The sequence below is a fragment of the Rhipicephalus microplus genome, chromosome 8 (assembly GCF_043290135.1).
Source record: "Rhipicephalus microplus isolate Deutch F79 chromosome 8, USDA_Rmic, whole genome shotgun sequence".
NCBI classification, from domain to species: Eukaryota; Metazoa; Arthropoda; class Arachnida; order Ixodida; family Ixodidae; genus Rhipicephalus; species Rhipicephalus microplus.
The window spans coordinates 118,298,455-118,323,997 of record NC_134707.1 but is presented as its reverse complement, the minus strand read 5'-3'; the positions used below and the strand labels follow the sequence as shown (position 1 = coordinate 118,323,997).

At 45.9% G+C, this 25,543-nt stretch overlaps 1 protein-coding gene across 5 annotated transcripts in view; it reads left to right on the top strand.

The window, feature by feature from the left end:
* The window catches only part of LOC119164588 (uncharacterized), a 116,173-nt gene that overhangs the window by 23,709 nt on the left and 66,921 nt on the right, over nucleotides 1-25,543 (top strand). For all 5 annotated transcript variants that reach the window (XR_012885787.1, XM_075872503.1, XM_075872504.1 and 2 more), the window contains exons 3-5: nucleotides 2,887-3,139; nucleotides 8,511-8,578; nucleotides 17,713-17,775. Coding sequence is in view for 4 of the 5 variants with exons in the window: in XM_075872503.1 (XP_075728618.1) it covers nucleotides 2,887-3,139; nucleotides 8,511-8,578; nucleotides 17,713-17,775 (384 nt within the window). In the remaining variant the exon portion in view is untranslated. The remainder of the gene's footprint in view (nucleotides 1-2,886; nucleotides 3,140-8,510; nucleotides 8,579-17,712; nucleotides 17,776-25,543) is intronic.

Here is a 25,543-nt window from a genome sequence, read left to right as displayed (position 1 = left end):
GGAATCGACGACGCGTCGTCTGCCGCGCCATTCGCTAGTGCGTGTGCGACGTTGTTTGTTCGCGAACGCATGGGTGGTGTTGGTCGTTTTTTTTAACGGAATGAATGGTGCATTGCAGAAGTCAAAGCGCGGTCTGATGCTGTGTGCGCAGTTGTGCAATTAAGAGCTCGATCTTCATCGTGTCTCAGCATTAGGGAATAAACGCGCAACAATGCATATGAGTACACGAGGGGAACTGAATATCAAGCTGAGAATCCCGAAACACTTAGTAATTGAAATTTTGGTCATTGGTGCTTATTGTGGGTTGGGCCCTGCAGGCGACGGCAGCTCGCCAAGTGGGGTCGCATTTCCAGGTACGCGCGAGATGCCCTTAGTTTGCTCCAGCAGTGGTGAAAAAGCAGCCTTCTGGGTGTATATAGCTGTAGCATATACGACTATCCAGCCCTGATGTTTATTCTTCATATGTACATGAGTCCGAAGGATATGGCTTGTGCTGACTGAGCTAGGAGGAGGGTAGCGTCCCCGTCGCCACGCATGGTCAACGCGGAATGATCAGCTGTGCAGAGAGCTGGACTCCCGACTTCTGAGATATGATCGGACGTGATCAGAAAATGGAAGCGCACCGTCTGCTGTGACGCTATTTGGTTTTCCTAGAAAACACGTCCTTGTGCGCAGTCAACTAGCTACGCACAGCTGCGGAGATATGCCAAGCTGTGGGGACATGGGTCCGACGTATATTGAAATGCGACATACAAATCCAGTTCCCCTTGATTGTGTACTCGTACGCGCCTTCATTCCTTAATTCTGAAACACTGTCGAGACCAACCTCTTAATTGCACAGCTGCACACACAACAAGAGAACGCGCCTGAACTTCTGCAATGCACTATTCATTCTGTAAACTTAAACGGCCAATGTCGCACAAGCACTCAGAAAAAGCACCGTGGACGACACAGAGCCCTCTCGAGAAAGGCACAACTACAGGGGCAAATTTCTCTGCCAAATTTGGCAGCAGTCTGGCAACACTGACCCCTAAAGTCTGTAATCGACTTAAGCAACACCAAAAAAAAAAAAACCTTGCCTACAGTAACATACGGGTGGATAAGAAAATGCATACAAGGTACGCTGCTTGTAAGAGACATTTTATGTAAAAGAAAAGAACTGCTGTTTAGAGCATGCCTCTCATACTCTCATAAAGGGGTTTGACAGTAATTGCGAGAGCTTGATGGCAAAGGAAGCACTTTCTCCGTCATAAGGCAGATTAGATTAGTCTTTAGATATCCATTTCAACCAAAGTTACTTGAACTGAACCCTTTTTATTTCGGTCATATCATTCATGCTGCTCTTTCAAAAGAGCATAGGTTAAAGGGACATTGAAGCGGTTTTGCATTCGCGAATTTATTCCGAATTCGGTATCTATGGCCTCATACAACATGGCTATGACGTTTTTCTTTAGTTTTTTGAGTTAGTTGACGAGCACGCTCTTACCACAGCCGTGATCAGCTTACTGTGCTGCCTGCTTCCACGATGCTAACTTCGAATCTCGGTGGAAAGAGCGGATCGCGAGCCGTTACGCAGACACCGTTCATCGCAGTTATGCTCGATCGGAGAACCAGTAGGCTGCGATCTCCCTGTTGCAGAACAGCTTGTAATGGCGCCTTTAAGGAATATCTATCAGATTCAGTCTTGCTTGCCAACCATGTAACACAGGCGCTTTATGTGGATTCTGGCTCGGGTAATAATTTTTTAATCAAAATCCAGAATCATCAATGCATTGCTGTAACAAGCACTCATATTATGATCCAGACAACATTTAATTGCTACCATAGCACTCGATAACTGTGGAATGCCAGCACCTGAAGTATAATCGTAGTCCAAGCTGTCCATGCAGCAGCATTTAATCCCAAAGGCTTTCTCCATTTTGATGATTGCTTGTTTGACACTGACTCATCGCATGCTTCTTGTTCGCTGTGAAGGGCGATACTGACTGCATCAACAACGCTGCCCTCTGAGCAGTTAAATCCATGATCACTGATGTTTCCTTACGGTGGTTGGGCGGACAGTGCTGATACATGGCAAAAAGCCAGTGCCGATGCTGCTGTTTCTTAACGGATTTAATATTTACAGTTCGACTTATTATTTGTATCAGTTTACTATAGTGAAATTAAGCACTGACATGCATCTTATACGTACCAGTCTGTGTTTCCGATGTCGGTGAAGGTGGCTGGTCGTGACTCGCTTTCCTGTGCCACCTGGGTGCTGACATCGTCTTCGGTCGTCGCTCTTATATTAGCGACGGGCTCGAACATGTACAGATAGATGTACAGCGAACTCATTACAACTCCCACAGTTTGTCATACTAATAACTACCCGATTTCAAGAGATGGCCCGGCATCGCCTTCCCGCGAGTGCAGTCAGCTGTCCTCATCTTCCTGACAATCATGTCACGGAGCTTCGACTAATCACAGCAGCGGCGAGACTCGCGATGGCGGTAGCGGTGCCTGTTGCTTGTTTTTGGCAAAATAAAGTTATTTGCGTTGGTTTATGCAAATTTTCTACTTGATTTTTGAGTTTGCCCTACGAAATTGTGCATCACGTCACAACCTCATTTTCTTTTGAAGTGTTTCAGTGTCCCTGTAACGCTTGACAATTTTTTGATTGTAAGAGAAAACTGAGATTGCTCATGCATGATGTTGTGATGGCATACTTCAGGTTGCTGGGAAATGCCTCGGCACGCTTAAAGAACTCTTACTACATACATCTCACCTGTAATTTGAATACTTGTGCCTTGACAGAGTATTTACCAGTGACGCTTTAACATTTTGAAAGTGGGCTAAAACAGATTTTGTGCAACGTAGCTTTGTTCTTACTATATCTGTTTTTACTAGGAAACAAAACAAGTACGCCACCACTCGAAAGTGCTGAAGAAATATGGAAAAGGCAAGATATTAGGGAAAAGGCGCAGGGAGGATTCGGACTCTGAGACTGATGAAGAAGATGAACTAGTGCCTCGCAGGCGGCTCCAGGAAGCAGAGGACGAGATTGCCGAGCTTGAAGGAAGACTGCGAGTTTCGAGGGAGAGGCTACACGAAGAGCGGCAGCGTAACATCAAACTACAAAACCTTCTTGAACATAAGATCGGTAAGCAGCGATTCCGTTTTTCTTCGGCACGTCCTTCATTCGATTCTTATTTCTCAGTCTAGAGTTTTCTAGTGAGGGTGTCCTGGCCGTTACCTTATTTTTTTCAAGGTGGTTGTAAATGTACATGTCTTTTCTGTTGTGAAGGCGAAATTTGTGTCTCATCCAACGCAGCTCTTGCAAAATGCGGTGCACAGTACCAAAACCACCATGACCTGAAAAATTCAATAAAAATTCATGTTTGAGCTGGAATTCAGCCAAGGTCTTCTGAAAGGAGTCAGGTGTTTTAGTGCAGAGACGTACCAGTACTTCACACCACTTTGGAGAAACGCCTCATGCAGTCATGTACAGCAAAGAGTTATGTTAGCTGGAATCGAGCCCAGGTTTTCTGTGCGACAGTCGGGCGTTTTACCACCGAGTCATACCAGTACTTCACACCTCTTTGGAGGAATAGAGAGGAAAGGCGGGGAGGTTAACCAAGCTTGGCTCGGTTGACTACCCTACACTTGGGGTGGGGGAAAGGAGGACTAATAGAAAGGAAAGAGAAAAGAAGAGGAGTAAGAAAGAGAGTGATGAATAGTGAGCTCGAAACTACACAGCACAATCTCACGCTGTTCTTTCACAAACGCTCGTGAGGTATGGTAGTCCTTAAGAAGTACAAGAGGGCTTTCATGGCTTTGCGCATATGCGAAACTGTCGGCCAAGGTTTCAGGATCTTCTTTTCTGTAAGTGGTCGTAAATCCAGCTGACAGAGCTTAGCTTCCATAATACATCATTCAGACTGGTATGCTGGGCAGTGGCATAAAATGTGCTCAAGCGTCTCCTCGCTGGCGCAGATGTTACATGCTGAAGCACCCCATGCAGTCATTTGCGGCAAAGAGTTATGTTAGCTGGAATCGATCCCAGGTTTTCTGTGCGACAGTCAGGCGTTTTACCACAGAGCCATGCCAGTACTTCACACCACTTTGGAGAAACGCCCCATGCAGTCGTGTAGGGCAAAAAGCAAAGACCAAAGATTCGAACACCAAGCAAGAAGAGAAAAGGCAAAAAAAAGTACGGACGGCAGAATTTTACAATGCTAGATTATATTCACAACAGCATCTTTGAAAAAAAAACTGGATCGCGTACATTTACTACCGATGATGACAGATTACTTCAGTCGACTGACGTTTTCAGAAGAAATGATTGTGCGTACGAGACAGTGTTAGAAAACGAGACCTTGACTTTTCCTATAAGCAGATGTGAGTTATGGTTGGTGAACGAAGAGTGGCATTGTGTTGATATATTTTATGAAAAAGTGAAATGCGAGCTTGCTTCCGGCGAACGACAAGTAGTGGGATGTTAAGAGCTTTAATTTCTGTTACGCTTCCTGTACCGTGATAGTTCGTTAGTATCAAAAGACAGAGTGATTTTTCACGGCACCATTCGTGTCAATATGGATTGATACGGATCCCAAATCGATGATGTATACTCTAGCTGAGGACGAATATGTGTGGTGTAGAGCAGTAATTTTAGTAAAGATGGAGCGAGAAAATGATTTCTTTTGATGTATACCAGAATACTGTTACCTTGGGATATTATGGGTTGGACGTGACGTTTCCATGAGAAATCGTTAGTTATGGGGATGGATGATAAGGGTATGATATGGCAGATTCGAAATGGAGTTATTTATGACATATGCATTACCTGCGAAGTCTCTCGGATTTCGACCATTTCTTTCGTTTGTGCGGCTGTCATGAAAATCTTCCAGTAATTGTAATTTTTGTGCATGATCTGCCCGCATTGACAAAAATGCAGCTCAATCCGCTCCAGGCCTTTCGCACACCCACCTCATAAACGAGTTTAGGAGGCTTTCATTTAAATTTACACTTGATGCGACCCCGCGGCAGATACAAATTCGTGAAATTCCCCAGCAAAATCCGCTCTGACCACAAGGGCCAAAATTAGAATGTTCTGAACACTTTTTATGATTCCAGTGGGGAATATGAATTTTAGTACCGAAACGGTCGAACAAAGGCCGAGAGCAGTGTGCTCGAAGCTTCGGAAGTGCGTGTGCGACTAGCACGTGTACTCTCCTCTACAGTGTATGTGATTGTCGTTGCCACAATCTTTGTGGACGAAACTGCGGTCATTCTTTACACAATTATATATAACAACAACGTAACTTACAGAACTCCGAAAGTGTCGTGCATCCAACGCTTGATCAGTCAAAGCAATGCTGCTTTTCGCAAACTCTGTGGACAAAACCATGACAGATGTGATCGTAGATAGCCTAAAATGACTTAGTTTTATGCTATCTTGTGCGCGTCGCTGTCATATATCGTATCTTGTGCGATTGTGATATATGAGGTTTGAGGGCATGCAGCAAACGCAGCGGTAGATTAAAGGCAGTAAAGACTTTAAAAAGCCTAGAAGCATGCCTAGAAGCGTTTTTGCGTTCCTGTCTAGAGAATCTAGTAGCAAGCAAAACATTGACCTACATTTTCGTTGCAGCCAGCTGTGCCCTCGCGTCTGTTCACGCTTGTCCCAGGAAGGCATACACGATTTGTTTTGACAGAAATAGATTTTGCTTGTTGTTTTGATAATGCGAAAGTTTGGGAGTATTTGCGCTCTTTCTTTGAAACTATCACCTTAGCGGGAAACCCTCCGTCTGTTCGACCTCTCCAAGCCATCATGACATCACAGCGCCGATGTTCGTGCTTGCGATTGGGACCCCCCCTCCCCCCTGATTTACGTTATGATTTTTTTCGTGGCAAAATGAAAAAAAATGGGGAAAATAATTCAGCGCAATGCCGTCCTTTCCTGTTGCGAAAATCTCCTGATTCAGAATCTTTGAACTTAGCAGATGTGCATATGTTGGACATGCTGCGTCAAAGTGTGAAACTCGCGTGTATTTGTATTTCTTAGTATTGAGCTTCATGCGCCAAGTGACCCACCAGTTGTGGGCGTGCTTCAGATCAGACTGTAGATTAGTAACATCATAGGTAGTAGTTATTGTGCAATATTTAACACAGTCATCAACAAATAAAAAAATATGATTGGGTAGAAGAGGACCCAGAACGGACCCCTGAGGAACGTCAGCTTTAACAGGGGCCATATCAGACACACTATCATTTGGGGCGACAAATTGATGCTGAGGCAGAAGAAATGCTCGAATCCATTTAATGATTGCAGGGTCTATATTTAGTGCGCTTAGTTTATGCAAGAGAAGCTTTGTCAATGGCGTTACAGAAGTCAAGAAATATGCCGTCAATGGGAAAGCCAGAGTCAAGGTTAGAATGCGGGTGATGAGTTAATCAAAGCAGCTGTGTTTCGCAAGAGAAAGATTTGCGAAACCCATGTTGAAATTTCGAAACAAAATTATTATCTTCAAGAAAAGTAACTACACGAGTGAAAAATGACGTGCTTCATTATTTCGCATATTATTGAAGTAAAGATATTGGTCGATAGTTAAGAGGACTACAGTTGACGACTGATTTTCTTGACCCTCAAGGGACCTCAAAAACGTCTGTAATATTGGGCAGTCCGGAAAGAAAAACAAATGCACGCGAAAATGCAACTAGCCCAACTTTCGATTCTGTTGCACCTTTTTTTACAGGTATATTTCGCTGAAAGAGAGGGCAATGAACTGCTCAAGCTCACACTCTCATCTTCTCGCACGTCTGCTCACATTCATTAGACAATATACCGCTTAAAAGTATGCTCTAAGGTACGATTCTGGTGACATATTGACTGTTTCTTTATTATATGATCATTCACTGTAATCTTTAAAGGTATTTTTCTCAAAACATGATTTTCGGCGACCTGAACTTATGCAAACTGATACTCTTTTTCTAATCAATATTTTCTCATGAAGCTCTCTCTACAATTTTTTTATTAGTAGAACTGTTCATTAAAGCATAATTATTGAAAACGAGCAGCAGCTACGTATCATGGCAAATTGTGTGCAAAATCAACCTGCCAGATACGTACCAACTTCTAACATGAAAGTGTTTCATGCCTGGGTCCACTCTGCTGATGTATTTTCGTCACTGTTATTAGGTAAAATGTATACTGCCAGATAGCCAAGAAAATAAATGAGAAGGCGTAGCAGGACGTTGAACCAGCAACCTCTCGCTCCTCAGCGCGCGACATTAGCCACTTTGCCATAAAACATTTGTTGCTGAACATGTTAACGGCGAGCCGTTTATATACACCATGTACTGTTGGCAGTCTTCAGAGCTGGGCTACTTCAGCGCATTTTCGTTATCAGTCGCAAGATTGTGCCAGGGGTGGGTGTTGGGCATGCGCATCCCAACTGTCGTCGCTTCGCGCCACCCTGTGCGTTGCGATGCGTGCACACCTCCAATGGTGTGGTCAAAGTGTGTGTAACTGTTCTCTGCCATGGTCGCTCACCCGTGCGCGTGCTTATCTCGGGTATAGGACGCTTTGTACTTCTTGTGCTCCTAGTGCAAGCTTGCTTTGAAGTTGCAGTGGTTTGAGAGAGCACGAAGGTCTCTGCGCTCGCTGCCGCGGCTGCGTATGAAAGGAGCATGCTGCTCACACAGAAAGAAGAATTCTGACAATTGTTCGGGCTCGTCTGGTGTGTTTTCGTTTTGTGCGTCTTTCTTCCTGTTTGAGCAGTGTGCTTTAAGTGTCGAGCTGTGACAGTTGTTTGTCCACGCTCTTCCTGTCTATGCTTATTTCGTGCATGTTTTCTGCTCGGGTGCACGCTGCAAGATTCTAGCTGCTTGTTGTTTCTTGCGTGGCATTGCAATGTGTTGCTGTAGCACTCATTCCTTCTCCTTTGGGGCGAAACAACGCACAACAAATGCTAAACTACTACAGTGAAGACATGTTTCGCTTGGGTGTAATGCCGATTCTTAATAAGAGGAATCAGCTATGTTTTTTGTTTCTTCAGTTTTTTTGTCATGACGTGCCATAGCCTAGAGATGTGGTGATTGTGGAGGTTAAATGCACAGGGTGGTATCCTCGCTGCGTATCTGCCTAGTCGCGTTCGGATTGTACAAAAAATTGGAAGTCATGACTGCTGGTGCAACACATATTTTGGCACATTTTGATTTTCATAAATATTATTGTTGACATTTTTAGCAGTTTCATCATTCGAAACCTTAAATTTACCTAAGCCCTACAAGCCAAAACCATAATTAGGTATAACTTTTGGACGGAAACTGCAAAATCTTCTTTTTTTCCAAGGTAGTGACCTACTTTCAGGTGGCAGTGCAGAGAGTGAATTCTGGCATGCGTTACCTAACGTTCGGAAATGTTCGCAATGATCATTGATTATTTTGATAGTGATATTTTTGTGCCTGCTTGTGTAGGCCATAGTTGCAAACAGTTCTGATTGCATTTATGTGTATGTTGCACCGTGCAGATTCTATGGAGGCCTCGATCATTGCATCAGTAAAGTTGGAACTGCGTGGTACACGGCCTGCTTCACAGGTATGTGATACTCTATGCTGGTGGGAGCCAAGTTTTATTATCGTGAATTGTGTCTTGTCAGTGTTTCTATCGTTTACATTGATTTTCACATTAGGCTCAATTAAGATGCAAGCTGTCATATTTACTTGCACAATTATGGGATTTAAAAAAAAAGGGTGCACATTCAGATCTGCAATAATTACGAGGCATAAATTTTTATCGAAAAAAAAAAATGGTTTTGAGCTTGCAGAATGTAAGCACGTCACAGGTTGGAATTCTTAAGATGGCTATCATGAATACGAAAATAAATCATGAACAAGGTATATGTTATGAATGCAGACAGAGGCGTAGCAGAGATTTTAAGCTGCCCTATTATCGTTCATGCTGTCATTTGTGTTATTACACAATGGAAGCATTGTCAATAATAATATGCAGTCGGTCACCGGATATATCAAACTTGGATATTGCCACATGTTGTTAGGCACCTACCGAAGTCTTGCGCCACTTCCTGCTCTTATGAATTCTGCCACACCAACTGACAAGCCAAACGGGCCAAGCTAAACGCGCCATGCAACGCTGGCTTCACGAAGAAAAAAGGCTTGCGGTTTTTCGAAGGAGTGGCACGCAGCGAGACGCATAAAAAAGTCGTTGACGAGGTTTTTCACGAGTGAGCTCAGGACAACCTTTGTGTATTTAGTTGATGGGCACAAGTTTGCCATAAATAAATAGTTGTTTTAGCTTCCGGCGTTGTACTTGTTTGGTACAATATATCGAATTATCTGGCTATATCAAGTAGTTGAGAAATTCTTTTGAATTTCCCATGCAAAGGTATAAAGTATAGGACCGGTGCACCCGTATATCGAACTCCTGCAGACCGGGCCTCTGCTATATCGAATATTGGACCGTGCCAAAGCCTAGAAAGTAAATTTTTCTACCAAATATTTATCAACTTTTGGCCGCATTCTACCAAGTTCCAGTCTGTTTTCGTGCGCAGGTGACGAAAAGGCGGTGTTATTCCATCACGCTGATCTGGTTCGTTGCGCGGTGCTTGCGAGTGCACCGCTATGTTTGTCGCAGCCCGTGCAAGCGCTGGATGCGACAGACTTGCTGTGACGCACCTTTGTTGCTTACGATGACCACGAGAACGGACTCGAAATAGCTGCTGAAGCTGTCATTCGCGTGAAGAAAAGTCTGTAAAAGTCTATTATGGACTATTCGAAGTGATCTTCCAGCTGTTGGGCCGAAGTTAGTGGAAATAAACGTGCTTTGTTCTTTATTATTTTGCTAGTTTTTTGCCTTCCCACGGCTGTTCTTCTCTGCGCGGTGGGCTGCAGTGATGTTGGGTAGTGAGTACATTCTCTCTTGCTGGCTAGTTGTCGCTAGAAATGGATAATGGCTATAAAGAACTAGTGGTTATAACGAAGTAAATACGACTCCCCTTCAACTTCGTTGTAACGAGGTTTGACTGTATACATATGCCGAAGTGCTCCTCATAGAAAGATTATGTGCTCCAGAACTAAATTTTTACTGCTGTCAAATGCTTCTAATAGCAACATTACCTGCTTAAAAATGCTCCAGAACTAAAATTTTGCTGCTCCAAAGTGCTCAAAAAGTAAAATTTTAATGCTCCAAGATGTCCTAGTCACAAGATTACTTGCTCCAAAATGCTTCAAAACTAAAATATTACTGCTCCAAAATGCTTCAAAAGTAATACCTTACTGCTCCTAAGTGCTCCAAAACTAATATCTTACTGCTCCAAAGTGCTCCAAATCGGCAGTCCCCAGTGGGATCACTGCAGATGCGACCGTAGACGGCACAAAACAACTTGACTTTGAAGGCACGTGCCTGGCCAGTGCACGCCGATTGATAAAGGAACTACCGTTTGCTGCAACTCCCGCGCAGAAAACCGTGGTCACGGCCAGAAAATAGCGATCTGCGAGCTCTGAGGGCATGCGGCTAACGCAGCGTTAGATTAAAGGCAGTAAAAACACAAAATAGGCTAAAAGCGTTTTGGCGTTTCAGTCTGAAGAATCAAGTAATGAGCAAAGCTTTGATCTGCAGTTTCGCTGCAGCCAGCTGCGCCGTCCCGTCCGTTCACGTGTGTCCCTGGAAGACATTCGAAAATTGTTATGTGGGAAATATACTTTGCTAGTTGCTTTAATCATTTGAGACTCTCCTTCGTGGGAAACCTACCCTCGTGTGTTCGGCCACTCCAAGCCACTATAAGACCGCAACGCTGATGTTGGTGCTTGCGATTGAGACCCTTCACCCCTCTTGCCTTCCCCGATGTTTATTTATTTTTTTTTCTGGTGCCAGAAAAAGTTGCAGCAAATGATTCAGGGCAACCCCTCGCCCTTGAAGTTGGGGAAATCTCCCGGATTCAGAATCCTTGAACTTGGCAGGTACTATGAGCACGGTGCAGGGCCATTGGGGAAGGAGAAATGATGGCGTCTTGGGGGGAAAAGGGTACTCACATTACTGAATGGCTGGCCTGGGTACCTCTGACTTATTTACTAAAAGCTCTCAGTGTGCAGTGGCTCTGGCATTGAAACGCAGCGCCTACCACTTTTAGGGTGGATGCTGATGCTCTGTTCTAGCAATCACCACGGCAGTTTTTAAGGATGTGTTGTCACTGAAGCCAGCTGAGGGAAAGTGTGACAGGAAGGAAGGAGGGATGACAAAGGTTGGTAGATATGGCATGATTGGTGAGTCTCGTTGACTTACCATAAGATCGCCCCGCCGCGGTGGTGTAGTGGCTATGGTACTCGGCTGCTAACCCGCATGTCGTGGGATCGAATCTCGGCTGCGGCGGCTGCATTTCCGATGGAGGCGGAAATGTTTTAGGCCCGTGTACTCAGATTTGGGTGCACGTTAAAGAACCCCAGGTGGTCTAAATTTCCGGAGCCCTCCACTACGGCGTCTCTCATAATCATATGGTGGTTTTGGGACGTTAAACCCCACATATCAATCAACATACCATAAGATCCCAAGTAGGTGCCTCCTGTCAGCAAGTTGAAATTGCTGTCATAAGGTGAAGAGGGGGTTTTCGGAATGTGATCAAAATAAACAAGCCAGCAACAATGTTGTGGTGCCAGGAAAAAAAGTTAGGAAAAGAAAGAAACAGAGTGCACGTGGAGTTCCTCTTGTTTGTTTCATGGCACATGGCACATTACGACAGCTCACAAACACTGGAAATACTGAGGCACCGTGATGAAACCATAGAAAGCACCTCCAATGATCAGCACACACAGTAGGTCTGTAAAATAAACAAAAATATTGGATGCCTTACTTTTACAAACTACGTCTTCCTAGGTACTGTCTTCAAGTACACATCTTGAAGGCCGTGCTTATGCACGCGTAACCCTGAAAATCGTCATGGGTCCCTTGCATGAAGTCCAGGGTGAGATCAGTATGGTGGGGAGGGATGGGAATAAAAGGGGAATTATGTCTTGACGTGAAATTCTAGGGGCAGGCATCTAGAGTTGGGCTGCAAAGCAGTGTTGGATCCGATTCAAGGAGGCCAGTGTTGCATGGATGCATGATTGATGTGTGTAATGGGAGAGAAGGGTGGACCCTTTCTCGGAACGTCCAGGAAACCTGTGGTTAGCTGAGAAATGGGAGATCAAGAAGATGTAGTTGTGATAGCTAGTCTTTGGACACTTTAGGCTGATTTTTGCCATTGCCGTCATGCTTCAGATATGTATATGTATGTATATATACAAAGAGATACAAAGAAAAATAAGTAAATAAAGGCGCCTTCCAGAGATTCAAACCAGTGACCCCTCGCGCCTTAGCACACTGCATTATCGAACTAAGCCATGCTCGTTATTTATTTTTTTTTACCGGGATATTCAATAGAACGCGTGTTATTATATCTATATCACTAACAGCGAGCTGTATGTATATGTGACGTATGAAGCGATGGTTAATAGAGGTCGAGAAGGAAGAAGTGAAAATGGAATAAACACGGAGTATGAGCCAGGCCACGTCACCCAGTCATCGTAGCGTCACACGAGTCGGCAGGATGAAGACCTCGCAACCACTTCATCGCCCGGCCATCATCATCGAAGACCTCAGCGAGACGTAGTGACCGAACGCGGACCACAGAAGAACGCGGACCACCAAGACCACCAAGCATCATGACAGCAGCATCAGACGACCTTGGCATCCCTAAGTACACCGGATCAGCGGACGACGGACCCGTACAGGACTGGTTCAACCTGTTCGAGCTCCATGCCACCGCTGCATCATGGTCGGAACGGGAAATGATCACCAACTTCACTGACTACATCTCCGGTGAGGCATTTAAGTTTTACCTGATACACATATTCGAAAACGACGAATCATGGCAAAAGATCAGAGAAGAGATGATTGCCCGTTTTAACGACTACGACAAGGACTTTCTCATTACCGGCCATCTGCATACAACCACACGCGGCCGTCACAGTCCACGCTTATTTCTCAAAGAACGTAGCTTTCCACCAGGTTTCCCTTCACGAAAGCCGGTATTTTCAAAGTTGTCGCTCCAGCACACGACACGAGACGTTGCTTACCCACCTCATGCATTTCATTTTTCGTCTCGCATACGTGGTCCACCACCCGGTTTTCTATCACGCGGCTCTTCAAGCGTTCCTGACGCTCACCGTTTGCCTCATGAGGACACCATGTTCACGATAGACGAGTTGACACACCGAGAAAATGCCCAGTCGAGCCATGCTCCTTCCGCACGGGTTCATGCATCACCGCCCGGTGCATACACACTCGACAGTCGAAGCAACACCGAAGGGTTGGGCACATCGAACGTCAGACGCTGCCATGCGCAAGAGCCTCTTGTAGTGAACAGTGCAGAAAAAGCTTCTGAAGAACTTTCTATCAACTCTGAAGCATCATCTTCATTGCCTGAATTGCATGACAACTGCTCAAAGACTACCAGCTGCCGACAGGAGACCCCATCAGGTTGTCATGAAAACCAGCGCGATGTTCAAGAAGGGCTTCCACCGCAATATGGTCCACAGCAACGTCAGCAACGCCAGCAAAAGCAAGTCCGTGAATCGCAGCCACTCCAACGGACACACCAACAAGGACGACGACGCAAAGCAAGCCTCTTAAAACAAATTCAAGAAGCGAGACAACTTCGCATAAAGGATCGGCGCCAGAAACGCATTTGGCACAAAATATCAAGACTGCGCCTAAGATTACAGCTCAGAAACCTCAGGAAACACCGAACAAGACAAGAAGTTACCAGTTCTACCATGCAAAGATTCAGACACCATCCCATTAGTTTACGACAACGGAGCCAACGCCACAGAAAACTACGAAAGAGACTGAACGTTATAATTTGTACAACGCATGAACATAGACATAATTCCTTGAACTTCAGTTCTTGTACACGCAGGCTGCAAGCACCAATTCTGTCTCAGCCGCGACACAAAATACAGCGCGTACGACAGAGGATTCGGCGCCTACGACATTCGACCTTCAAGTGCTCCAATGACTTCCAACCTTGTTCGTTCCTCGCAGCTGCTCAAGTCATGTCATGGTCAGTGCAGTTTTGCAGGACGTGGTTACTATCTCCAGAACGCCACAGCCAACCTCGCCCACCAGAACTCCCCCATTCACCGGACTGCCGCACTCATTTCTGAAGTTTTGCGAGTTTACGGAACACCACTGGGACATGAAACCAATTGTGCATTTTGACATTTGTGACTTTTCAACCTCTCCTTCTTTACTTTTTCTTGTTCGTAATTCATGCATTCTTTCAGGGGGAGGGGGAATCGTGTGACGTATGAAGCGATGGTTAATAGAGGTCGAGAAGGAAGAAGTGAAAATGGAATAAACACGGAGTATGAGCCAGGCCACGTCTCCGATTCATCATAGCGTCACATATATATATCATGTTAGTTAGAAAAACAGTCGGAGTTGGGCTTGCCTGAAAGTGCCAGTGTGATATCGCTGTGGCATAGCCACTTTCTCCACCCATCAAGGCTGTCTTTGAGTGATACTATCAATCTTGTTTAGAAAATGTCACCACAACACTGTTAGAGCCACTCGTTTTTTAGAGGGTTGATTTCATGCGACAAGGCGGTGCGGTCGAGTCTATTATTGTGGATGACTGGGTTCTTTAGATGGAGCAAAACGCACAATGGAAAGTGACCCTGTCATGGCATAGAATCCGTGATGCATTCGATAATGATTCATAAAGTGTGTTTGCAAAGAAAATCACATTCAGACTCAGCAATAACCTGTGTATTAACAAATACATTCAGCCTATTAAAAGAGCACTGGCACAAAAATTTCGCATCTTATTTTTTCTCTTTTGCAATAGGTAGCTTATGACGCATTTATCATGGCAAGAAACCTCATTTGTGCGCAACGGTTATTTATTTAGAGATATTATCCGGAGCGTCCAGTCACAGTTTTCATTTCAAAGAGCACTGAACTGAGCAGGAGCAGTTGCGATAGCAAGGTAAACGCGGCTGGCCACGTTACCACGCAAAACTGTCACGTGGCGGCTTGAGCGGGTGCTGCATCCAGCATACGCAGACCTGCAGGCATGGAGGAAGAAATCGCAAGTAGCGCAAGCACAAGGTGCATGCTGGCAATCATCCAACAAAAGTCTTGATGTAGGCTTGTTTACACTGGCACCGTGCTGATGTCGGCATCGTGAGGGGCTCCATACCTCGCTGTTTTAGGCTATGTTTGTCCTTGATATATCGTAGATGTTGTGAATGTCTTTACAGTAATTTATCTCACTCATTGTCTTGCCTTTGAAGTTTTGTTTTGGTGGTCCCTAATCAGTCTTTCTGTTCAAATTCGGTTGCGGAGATGGCAAATACATTGTGAACCGCTCGGGGTTGTGATGACCTTGGTTTGATTTATGTGCTTCTTGTAAATTTATTAGGATTATCTTTTTGAAGCTTTCTTTTAACATTAACAGTACTGCTGCTATGGAGCACTTGTGACAGTTAAGGTGGAAAGTTGGGCTAGTTGGTATCGAGAATATTAACTAGCCTGTAATAGGTCAGGGTACTAGGGAAACAAGAGACAGGGTTGAAAAGAAGAAAAACGGAGTTATACCAGGCTTTATTACGTATCCACATCCTCACAGCAAGCTCAGCGCTGCGGAGGCAACAGCGGTAAGAAAAATACTGACTAACACTTACATAAATCTGCACACTCTTCACCTGATCTACCCCACGGCGTACAGAGATATGTGCCCGTGGTGTGGAGCCACCCCAACACTCTTTCACATCACGTGGGAGTGTGCAGAGCACGACGAAGAGCACGACACCACTGGCACGTGGGAGGAATGGGAGGCGCTGCTGTCTAGCCCGCCCCAGTGGATCAGCTGCGACTGATCCAAAGAGCTGAACGGATGGCTCGCGCCAGTGGGGCCCTGGAATAGGGGCACTACCCTGCCGGAGAGACTTCGCTCTCCACCCCGTATATTCTTCGGGGCACTGGAGTTCAAGCCTGTCTGGATTATGTATATAATAAAGTTTTGTACTACTACTACTACTACTACTACATAGATCCTTCTAGTATATGCAGGCACAAATTGGTGGCGCATGTGCACAAGGGTACCATTGAAGTCAGAAATAGATCGCAGTGCCCGTTGTATCAACTTCTACGCAGATGCTCCTTGTCAGAGTGTGCCAGCGAGGGACTGCTGCCAGTGTCTATATCTTACGTGAAGCAGCTCTCTCACCACTTGAAAAAGATTGCGGAGAAGTGCGGCGCGCCCATTAATTTTATGGTGCCGAACAAGCTTGCATGCGTGTGTCGTGTTGAATGAGCAAAGCCCAGATGGGGCACAGTAAGTGACCTATGCCACCCGTTTTATTTAGTGCAGAAAGGCATTGATGTACATGGTTTTCCTGTCTTGCGGTCAATGTTGTATCGACCAAACTAGCTGGTGTATAAATGTAAGGTTGCAGGAGCATGGAGCGGCACCTTGTAGACCATTGTGGAAGATGCTCGTGTCACCCGCACTACAAAAAAACCGCAGTGCTGTGCTGGTTTGCAATGCTGGGGGAGAGAGAAACTTAAGAACCTTTTATCATTAAAAAATAATAATAAAGCTTATGCGTGTGTAAGCAGTTCCTCGCTGTCACTGTGACAAGGAGCTGTATTATCTGTGTGGAAATTGGTACCACAGGGATGGAAATGTATTTCTCAGTTCAATTTTACACTTGTGTGCATGTGGTCACCAATTAGTATTTCTATATGATTGAATGTTCTTCGTAATAAAGTTTAGTTCAAGTGTAGCGCAGTTTCATGGTTCTTCCTCTCGTCCCTGTCCCTTATTTGGCTAGTACCGCGACACAAATTTGCATTCAAGAAAGAAATATGCCTGCAGCTTCTCCCATTCTTAAAATGGCTCAAGCAAAACAGTGAGAGCGCTGGGCCAGTGTGTTGCTGCATTGAATGTTGTGACATGGGCAAACCACAGACATGCTTGCTTTAGTAGGCTTGAAGATAGGACTCCTAATAGTAGTGGTCACCAAGTTTCCAACTGTCGTCGAATCTCGTGCGAACTTGTGAAACGCAACTTCAGCTGCTGCTGCAGCCGAATGCTGCGCAAACACGGTGCATAGGCTGTTGCAAAGGCCGTAGCTCTATTGGTATGGTAAGAATCTCGAGGGAGTGAACAGGACGCTGCGCCCATGAGCAAATCGCTGCAAATCCCACCATGGACGCTCTCTTTATTGGTAGCATAGTGGCAGGTAAAGGCGCAAACCAATGCAGCGATCATCACTCCTCTCTATGATGCCGCTTCACCCTGTTTCTCTCTCTCTGCCAACCTGCTCTCCTACACTCTGTGTGCGTTGACAGTTATCGTGCACTCTGGACCCCATTCTCCGATTTTTTCACATTTCCCTAAACAGTCGCTCCCTGTGTGAGAAGCATTCTTGCTGCTGAAGTTTGAGTTAATCTCTGCACAAAAAATTACATCGGTGTATTATAAAAGGTAAACATTGAGAATTACCGATACATTTAAAAATTGAGAATTACTGTATATAGTGTTTTTTTAACATTAGGGGTGTTCCAATCACTGAGGACCCTCAATGCCCCAATGGGAACAGGCTATTGGGCAATCAGCTTAGTTTCTTTCATATTTCTTTTGCTAATGCTTATTGGTCTGTGGCTTACAGAATTGGCAACAGGAGTCCCCTGCAGTGAGGAAGAAACTATATCAGCTGTTTGCCCGGAATAAGGTATGTATCTCTGATAGAGCAAATTCTAGTTGTTTTTTTTGATGCCGTGAAAAACGGTATAGGGAACATTGAGTAAATTATGATATAGTTGGATTGCTGAGCGTGCATAAAGGACCTGACACATATAGGGGTGTTTCACATAACTCGAATCAAATATTCACAATATGAGAGAGTAACAGTAACTGAATAAAACCAACAACATATGTGGGGCTGGTTTCGGTATTTTTATGTTGTGCTTGATTGGTTAATGAACTATTATGAAAAATACAAAATTTTAAAATTTTATGGCCATGTGCATTGTGTTACATTGTTGAGGGCAATCCAAAACAAGTGATCCTTGTTCTTTTATTTGGGGGGGGGGGGGGGGGGGTAGATGTGCATGTTGCTATGTTGATTTTTTTTTGGATAAAACTGTGAAATTAACAGTAAAACCATAAGAGTGCACTTCGCACTCAAACGTGTACACCAATGTTTATTGCTAGGGATAAGCTAATGGTGAACCTTGGGCTGAAAGTGAACGTCAAGGGAATAGTGATTTGGTAGAATAATTATGAATTGAATAGTTTCGATAGTACATGTGGCGAGTTTTATGGAAAGGAAAGCGTTTTTGTTATGACCAAGCCAACTTTTTAAGAACAAGAACTAGGCTTATGTTAATGCCACCTTATATATTTGAAGCTAATTTTAATTGTACCAGGATTTGAGCTGTGGCAAGCTGCAAGTTATGAGGAGTATAATGCGTGCATTATGTTTTGAACTCTGCCACAGTTAGCTGACATGAGCTGGCATTACTTGCTTGTAAATAAAAATTCAAGAAAACAACTGCACGCAGGTAATACGTAGTGTTTGGGGATTGAAGCATGACAACTGAAGGCTAGATAATACATGCTTAATATTTATTGAAATATGGTGCAGGACACTGATAGCTTGTTACATTTTATGTTGGAAAAGAGATGGCATGTTTCCGAGAGGTGTAAAAATACTCATGTTAAGTCAAGCAAAGGCATACTGCTGGTCGATGAAATAGGAAGGGCAGGGAATGCCTACGTGCATAGAATGGCCTGTGTGCTACAGCCCCAGATGCTGGCGCAAGCTATTGCGGAAGCAATATTTTCAGGCTCTGCTGACGAAATTCGCTGTCCCTATAAGCCTGTGCAGCGCATCTTATGCTTTTATTGTGATAGCAATTATATGGACACTCTCGGCTGGATTTTGCCGCCGACGTCGCCGTCACTGACCGTATATGTATACGTATCTATATATATATATATTGTGATGTAACGGTGAAGGCAACCTTTATTAGGCCCAGAAGACACGATGAAGTGACCACGCCCAAGGCACAGAACTCAGACAAGCCAAGTCCCCACAGCAGAAGAAGATGACGACCACACATGATGATGAATATGTGTAAAGATAGATGATGTGCTTAATGAATGCCTACACTAACTTCCCCCTCACGTGAAAGTGGTCATCCTGACCGCAGTTCTTGGCCCCATTTTAAAGCGAAGATGAAAGCCGTATGAAAGTCTTCATGCGGGATACGTGGACTATTTCTGCTGCCCTGTAGCGGCGGTCCGTCGGAAGAAGAACAGGTGCCATGCGATAATTCACAGGAGACGTTTGCTCCAAGACAGTGTAGGGGCCAATAAAACGTAATTGAAACTTCTCGCACAGTCCGGAAGTGCGAATGGGTGTAAGAAGGAGGACTTCGTTGCCAGGGCTGAAAGACACGGCACGATGAGAGGCATCATATTCAAGCGTGCGATCCTGTTGCTTGGCTTTAGTGTTGACGCGAGCCAGCTGGCGGCAATGAAGTAGACGAGACACGTATTCTTCACTTGAAGATGAACATGGTTTGACAGGCGCAGAGAAGAACGAAACATCGAGGAAAGAAGAGGGGAAGCGACCGTGGACGAGGTAGAACGGCGAGTAACCGGTTGTGTGCTGTACAGAGGTATTATACGCAAAAGTGACAAATGGCAAAATGGTGTCCCAGTTTCTGTGGTCGGGTTCGATATACATCGCAATCATATCTGACAGTATACGATGAAAGCGCTCAGTCAGGCCGTTCGTCTGAGGATGGTAACTGAAACTTGTTTTGTGTGTAGTGCCAGCTGCCTTGAGCACTTCTTCGACGAGTGATGAAAGAAATACTCTTCCACGGTCGCACAGGATTACACGAGGAGCTCCGTGTCAAAGGATTACTGCTCGAAGGATGAAGTCGGCCACTTCCGAAGCTGATGCAGAAGGCACGGGAGCTGTTTTGGCGTAGCGGGTCAGGTGGTCGACAGCTGTAACTATCCATCGATTGCCTGTGACAGTCATAGGAAGCGGACCATACAGGTCAATGCCAACTACCTCGAATGGTTGCAGGGGAAACTGGAGCGGTTGTAATTGTCCACTTCAAGTTGATGTAGGTAGCTTGCGATGCTGACAAAGGGCGCATGAGGCAACGTACTTCGCGACACAGGGGGACAAGCCCAGCCAGTAGTAGTGACATCTTATGCGGTCATACATTTTCTGGAAGCCCATGTGTCCAGCAGACATGTCGTCGTGATTTGTCTTGAGGACTTGAGCCCGAAGAGAGCGAGGTAGAACGGGCACCCAGCGTTGACCATCAGGGTGGTAGATATGACGGTACAGGACGTGGTTGTTGAGCTTGAATTGCATCAGCTGTCGGCGAAGACGGGCGTTAGGGGGCCGGCAAGTCCCGTCAAGGCGGTCCATGATGCGGCGACAGTAAGGAAGGGTCAGCACGTTGGTGAGATAAGAACAAACCACACTCGCTTGGAGAAGTTGGGTCCAAAGTAGTTAATGACGAAACATGTAGTCAAGAGACGGCCGAAAGCTTCTCGTGTGCGGCAGTGGCGGGTTTGTTAAGTGGCTCCGAAGAGAGCGGGCAACGCGAAAGTGCGTCGGCGTCTTGATGCTTGTTTCCCGACTTGTATGTTATAGTGAAGTCGTATTCTTGTAAGCGAAGAATCCAGCGACCAAGGCGGCCGGACAAGTTCTTGATTGTCGAGAGCCAGCACAAGGCGTGATGGTCCGTAACCACAGTAAAGTGGCGGCCGTGGAGATAAGGTCGAAACTTTTGTATCGACCATACGACCGCTAGGCACTCCTGTTCGGTGATGGTATAATTCTTTTCAGCAGGGGTCAGTGCACGGCTCGCTGTAGGAGAATTCCACTAATGCCTCGACCACTAGCGCCTGTATGCAGGACCGTAGGCGCGGTTTCGTCGAAATGGCAGAGGACTGGTTCGGATGTGAGTGCACACTTCAGTTGGGCAAACGCGCTTCACATTCAGGAGACCACTCAAAGGCGACACCTGATCCGAGCAACTTGTGCAATGGTGAAGCTATTGAGGCGAAGTCTCGAATGAATCGGCGAAAATAAGAAGCGAGGTTGAGGAAACTGCGCAAATCTTTGGCTTTTTCAGGGCGCGGGAAGTGTTGGACAGCGGAAATCTTGTCAGGATCGGGACGAATACCGTCCTTGCTTACGACAAGGCCTAACACTTTAATCGTCTTGCTCGCAAAACGGCACTTCTTGGTGTTCAGCTGAAGGCCTGCGTTTGCAAGGCACGTAAGAACTTCGTCCAGTCGTTGCAAGTGCTGAGGGAAGGTTGACGAGAAAATAACGATATCGTCTAAATAGCACAAGCAAGTCTTCCACTTCAAGCCTCGTAAAACTGTGTCGATCATCCGCTCGAATGTTGCTAGAGCATTGCAAAAGCCGAATGGCATGACGTTGAATTCATACAGCCCATCTGGTGTTGAAAACGCTGTCTTTTCTTTGTCATCCTCGTGCATGGGTATTTGCCAGTAACCTGAACGCAGGTCTAGGCTTGAGAAGTATTCAGCACCTTGCAGTGAATTCAAAGCATCGTCTATGCGCGTCATGGGGTAAACATCCTTGTGGGTAATCTTATTAAGTGCTCTGTAGTCCACGCAAAATCGCACGGAGCCATCTTTTTTCCTTACTAAAACAACAGGGGATTACCAAGGACTCGCGGAGGGACGTATAATGTTCCGTTGCAGCATATCGGCTACATTTTGTTCAGTGACCTCACGCTCGGATGAAGAGATGCGATACGGTCGACGGCGTACGATGGAAGTGCCATCGGTCTGGATACGATGCCTAATAATGGACGTCTGTCCCAGAGATGAGGAATGGGCATCAAACTATCTCCTATGCTTTTGTAGCAAGGCAAGCAACTCATCTGTCTGTGAAGATGTCAGTTCTAGACTAATAGTCGCAGCAAGAACAGAAACGCTTGATGAACGTCTAATAGAAGGAAGGTCAGAACACGCTGGCATAAGCGGGACAGCAGAGACAGGTTGAGATTCAGAAACGCAAGCCATTGTGGTGCCTTTAGGAATGAGAATTGTCTCAGAAGTCTGGTTTGTAGCGTAGAGAAGTCCGGAGCCATTGTGGAATCGCGCTAGACCTGAAGCAAGGGCTATACCTCTTGCGAGACAGCGTGCAGATGGTTGGACAAACACGTCACCAGAGTCGATCATATTAGAAGTGATGGCAACTATCCGCTGATGACCAGGTGGTAGCTCGGTCTCTTCAGCAGCGAGCAAGTGAACGAGCTTGTCATCCGCATACAGGGCATAGTCAGTTTCCATCATATGAACAACATTTTCTCGACAGCAGATGGAAGCGTTCGCCGTAGACAGAAAATCCCAGCCTAATATAATCTGGTGGGCACACGAATTCAGCACAGCAAATTGTACAAAATGAAGAATACCAGCTATGAAAACACAAGCGGTGCACATAGCGGCACGTCTAATGGCGTCCCCTTGAGCAGCGTGCAGTGTAGGTCCATCATAAGGGGTGGTGACTTTTCGTAGACATGAGCACAAAGAACGATCAATCACAGACAAAGAAGCACCAGTGTCTATTAAAGCGTCCACGTACACACCTTCTATTAAAACAGCTATCGTATTATATGGACGCACTGGAGGAATTTCTGTCTTTTCGTTCGATGCAGCTTTTCCTCCAAAAGCTGCAGAGGTTAGTTTTCCGGGCGTTGGCTGGTGAATTGCGAGACAGGTCGCAATGGAGACGTGGAACGGCGGAGGGGTGAAGGTGAGTGGCGTCTAGTAGAGAGGTAGGAACTGGTTGGCTCAGATGTCGCAGTTGGAGACGGTGAGCGGCGTAGCGGCGGATCATAAGGATGACGTTGGAAAGCGTACCAGCTTGTCCCATCATCCCGTCCGTAGGTGTCGAGTCCACGACGCTCGTCCTGCTGACGCTTCCGACAGACGCGTGCAATGTGGCCCCGATAGCCGCAGTAATAACAGATCGGACGATGCGGCCGCCACGATGGGTGAAAGGGCTGGCTAGTCACACTCGGAGTTAACGAAGCCAGCGGGACAGGCATCGAGTGTGCGGGCATCGGTTGTACCACGGGTGATGAGCCAGCGAGGACTTGTGCATACGTCGGCTGGAGTCGAGGTACTGGAGAGTCTGCATACGCTGGCCCGGTCATGGACGCCAACTCCTCTTTGATAACATCCCGCAAAACAGTGTTGGAGGGGGGAGGTGGACTCGGTGTCATTGAGAGGCTGAAAGATTGCAGCTCTTCCCGTATAATCGCCGGATCATGGCACGCAATGAGGCATCAGTCGTGGTAGTGTTTTTCAGAGCTGTCCGGCGGTAACCGTTGGGATTCAAGTTCCTCTAGGCGTTGGCACGGGGCAACAACGTCAGCGACTTAGTCGGGTTTTGAATGACCAAGGCATTGAACGCGACCGTGCCTATCCCTTTCAATAGATGACGAACTCTCTCTGATTCAGACATGGACGTGCTGAAACGGTGACAGAGAGCAAGCACATCTTCTATGTACGATGTGTAGGACTCACCGCATTGTTGCTTGCAAGAATTCAGTGTCTTCTTCGCGAGAGCTGCACGAACCGCCGGGGTGCCGAAAATTTGGCGAAGCTGTTGCTTGAAACGTGGCCAGTCCGTAATGTCCGTTTCATGATTGAAAAACCATGTTTTCGCTACGCCTGTGAGGTAGAAAGAAACACGGTGAAGCTTGGTAGGATCATCCCAGTTGTTAGTGGAACTCGCTCGATTGAACTGGTCCAACCAATCCTCCACATCTTCACCTCGAAGTCCGGCGAATGTGGGCAGCTCACGCTGGTGCGCGGTGATAATCCACGATGGATAGGCCGTGGTAGCCGGGGCCGTGGAGGTAGACGCAGAAGCGCCGGTTGGCTCGTCCTGAGGCATGTTACCAGACACCTGGCACAAACGACGACCTGAGCGCAGCTCCAGGAGGCAGATCGGGCTGGGAGAAGACGGAAGATCGTAGAGCACACTCCACCACTTGTGATGTAACGGTGAAGGCAACCTTTATTAGGCCCAGAAGACACGATGAAGCGACCACGCCCAAGGCACAGAACTCAGACAAGCCAAGTACCCACAGCAGAAGAAGATGACGACCACTCATGATGATGAATATGTGTAAAGATAGATGATGTGCTTAATGAATGCCTACAATATATATATATGTATATATGAAAACCTGAGAAAGAAAAAAAAATCCAGAAAAAGACTCCCGTTCGCGGAATCGAACTTGGCATTATTGAGACGTGAGTGCGAGGCATCAACCACTGAGTGATGGAGGAGCACGTTCCTGTACGTTCGAATGGCAAGCTATTTATATCTACCACTTACCGCTGGTGCTGGGGATCTCGGAGGGACTATCGTGTTTTCAGCATTACCAGCAAGACGGCGGAATGAGCGCATGTCGTCACATAGTCCTGACGCGGCTGCGCGCGCTCATTTCTCACGCATAGTTTGCTCCCGCATAGAGTATAAGGGGTGGGACGCTCGATTGCGCGCCCTTATCTCGCAGCGGGGAGGATCGTACATTTTGGCTAGCCTTTGGGTTTTGCCGGAATGATTTTTAGTAGTTCCTGGGCGCACAAAGGTCACTGCAATTGTTACAGTCTCCGTTTGCGAAAAGAGCGCGTTTTTTATACTCAACAAAGTAACAGCTGAGATGCTTATCCGTTTTCATCTGTACCTGTGAGTATGTTTCGTTCGTTATTTGTGCGTGAGAAATGCGGGGCATGTTTTGATCTGCTTGCCATTCTGTGTGTGACCTTTCAATTTCTTGCTATCGCGTTCATTGCTTCGCCATTGCGACAAACTTTTTTTTTGGACAGCCAGCCGATTCATGAGTCTTGTGACGAGGTCAAGCCCACACTTTTTAGAAATCAGCATAGTTGAGGAGCTGGTGTTTCTGAATAATAAATAATGCAACAGCCATCTGATCAAAGTCAATCCTGTATGTAAAATGAATGTTTATTTCTTAATTCACTATGGTTTGTTGGTGATTGGAGTGATGTGCTTCGTTTGCAAGTTTCACTGCACGGCATCATTATTGAGAATATTATGCTGCACCTAATAAATGTCCTTGTATAGCATGAGCATCCTTGAAATACAGTGCTTCGGTGTCCGCGTTCCTGTATTTGTATTTTAGGGTAGCTTTCTTGTCTTGCTAAGGATCTCAGGTATAACTTGTCATATACAAATGCATCTAGGTGTTGCACACTCTAGGGAGGCTTCGCTGGTCTAGCAATGGTGTATCGGGAGACTCCCAGGCTTCGGACCTACTCTTCTGATTTCCGCGTACAGTTCAGTAATCATGAGCTGTAATTTTTCTCCAGAATTACTCATCAAGGCAATGTCATTGGCAAATTGCAGGTTACTAAGATACTCTTCATTAACTCTTACCCCTAACTCT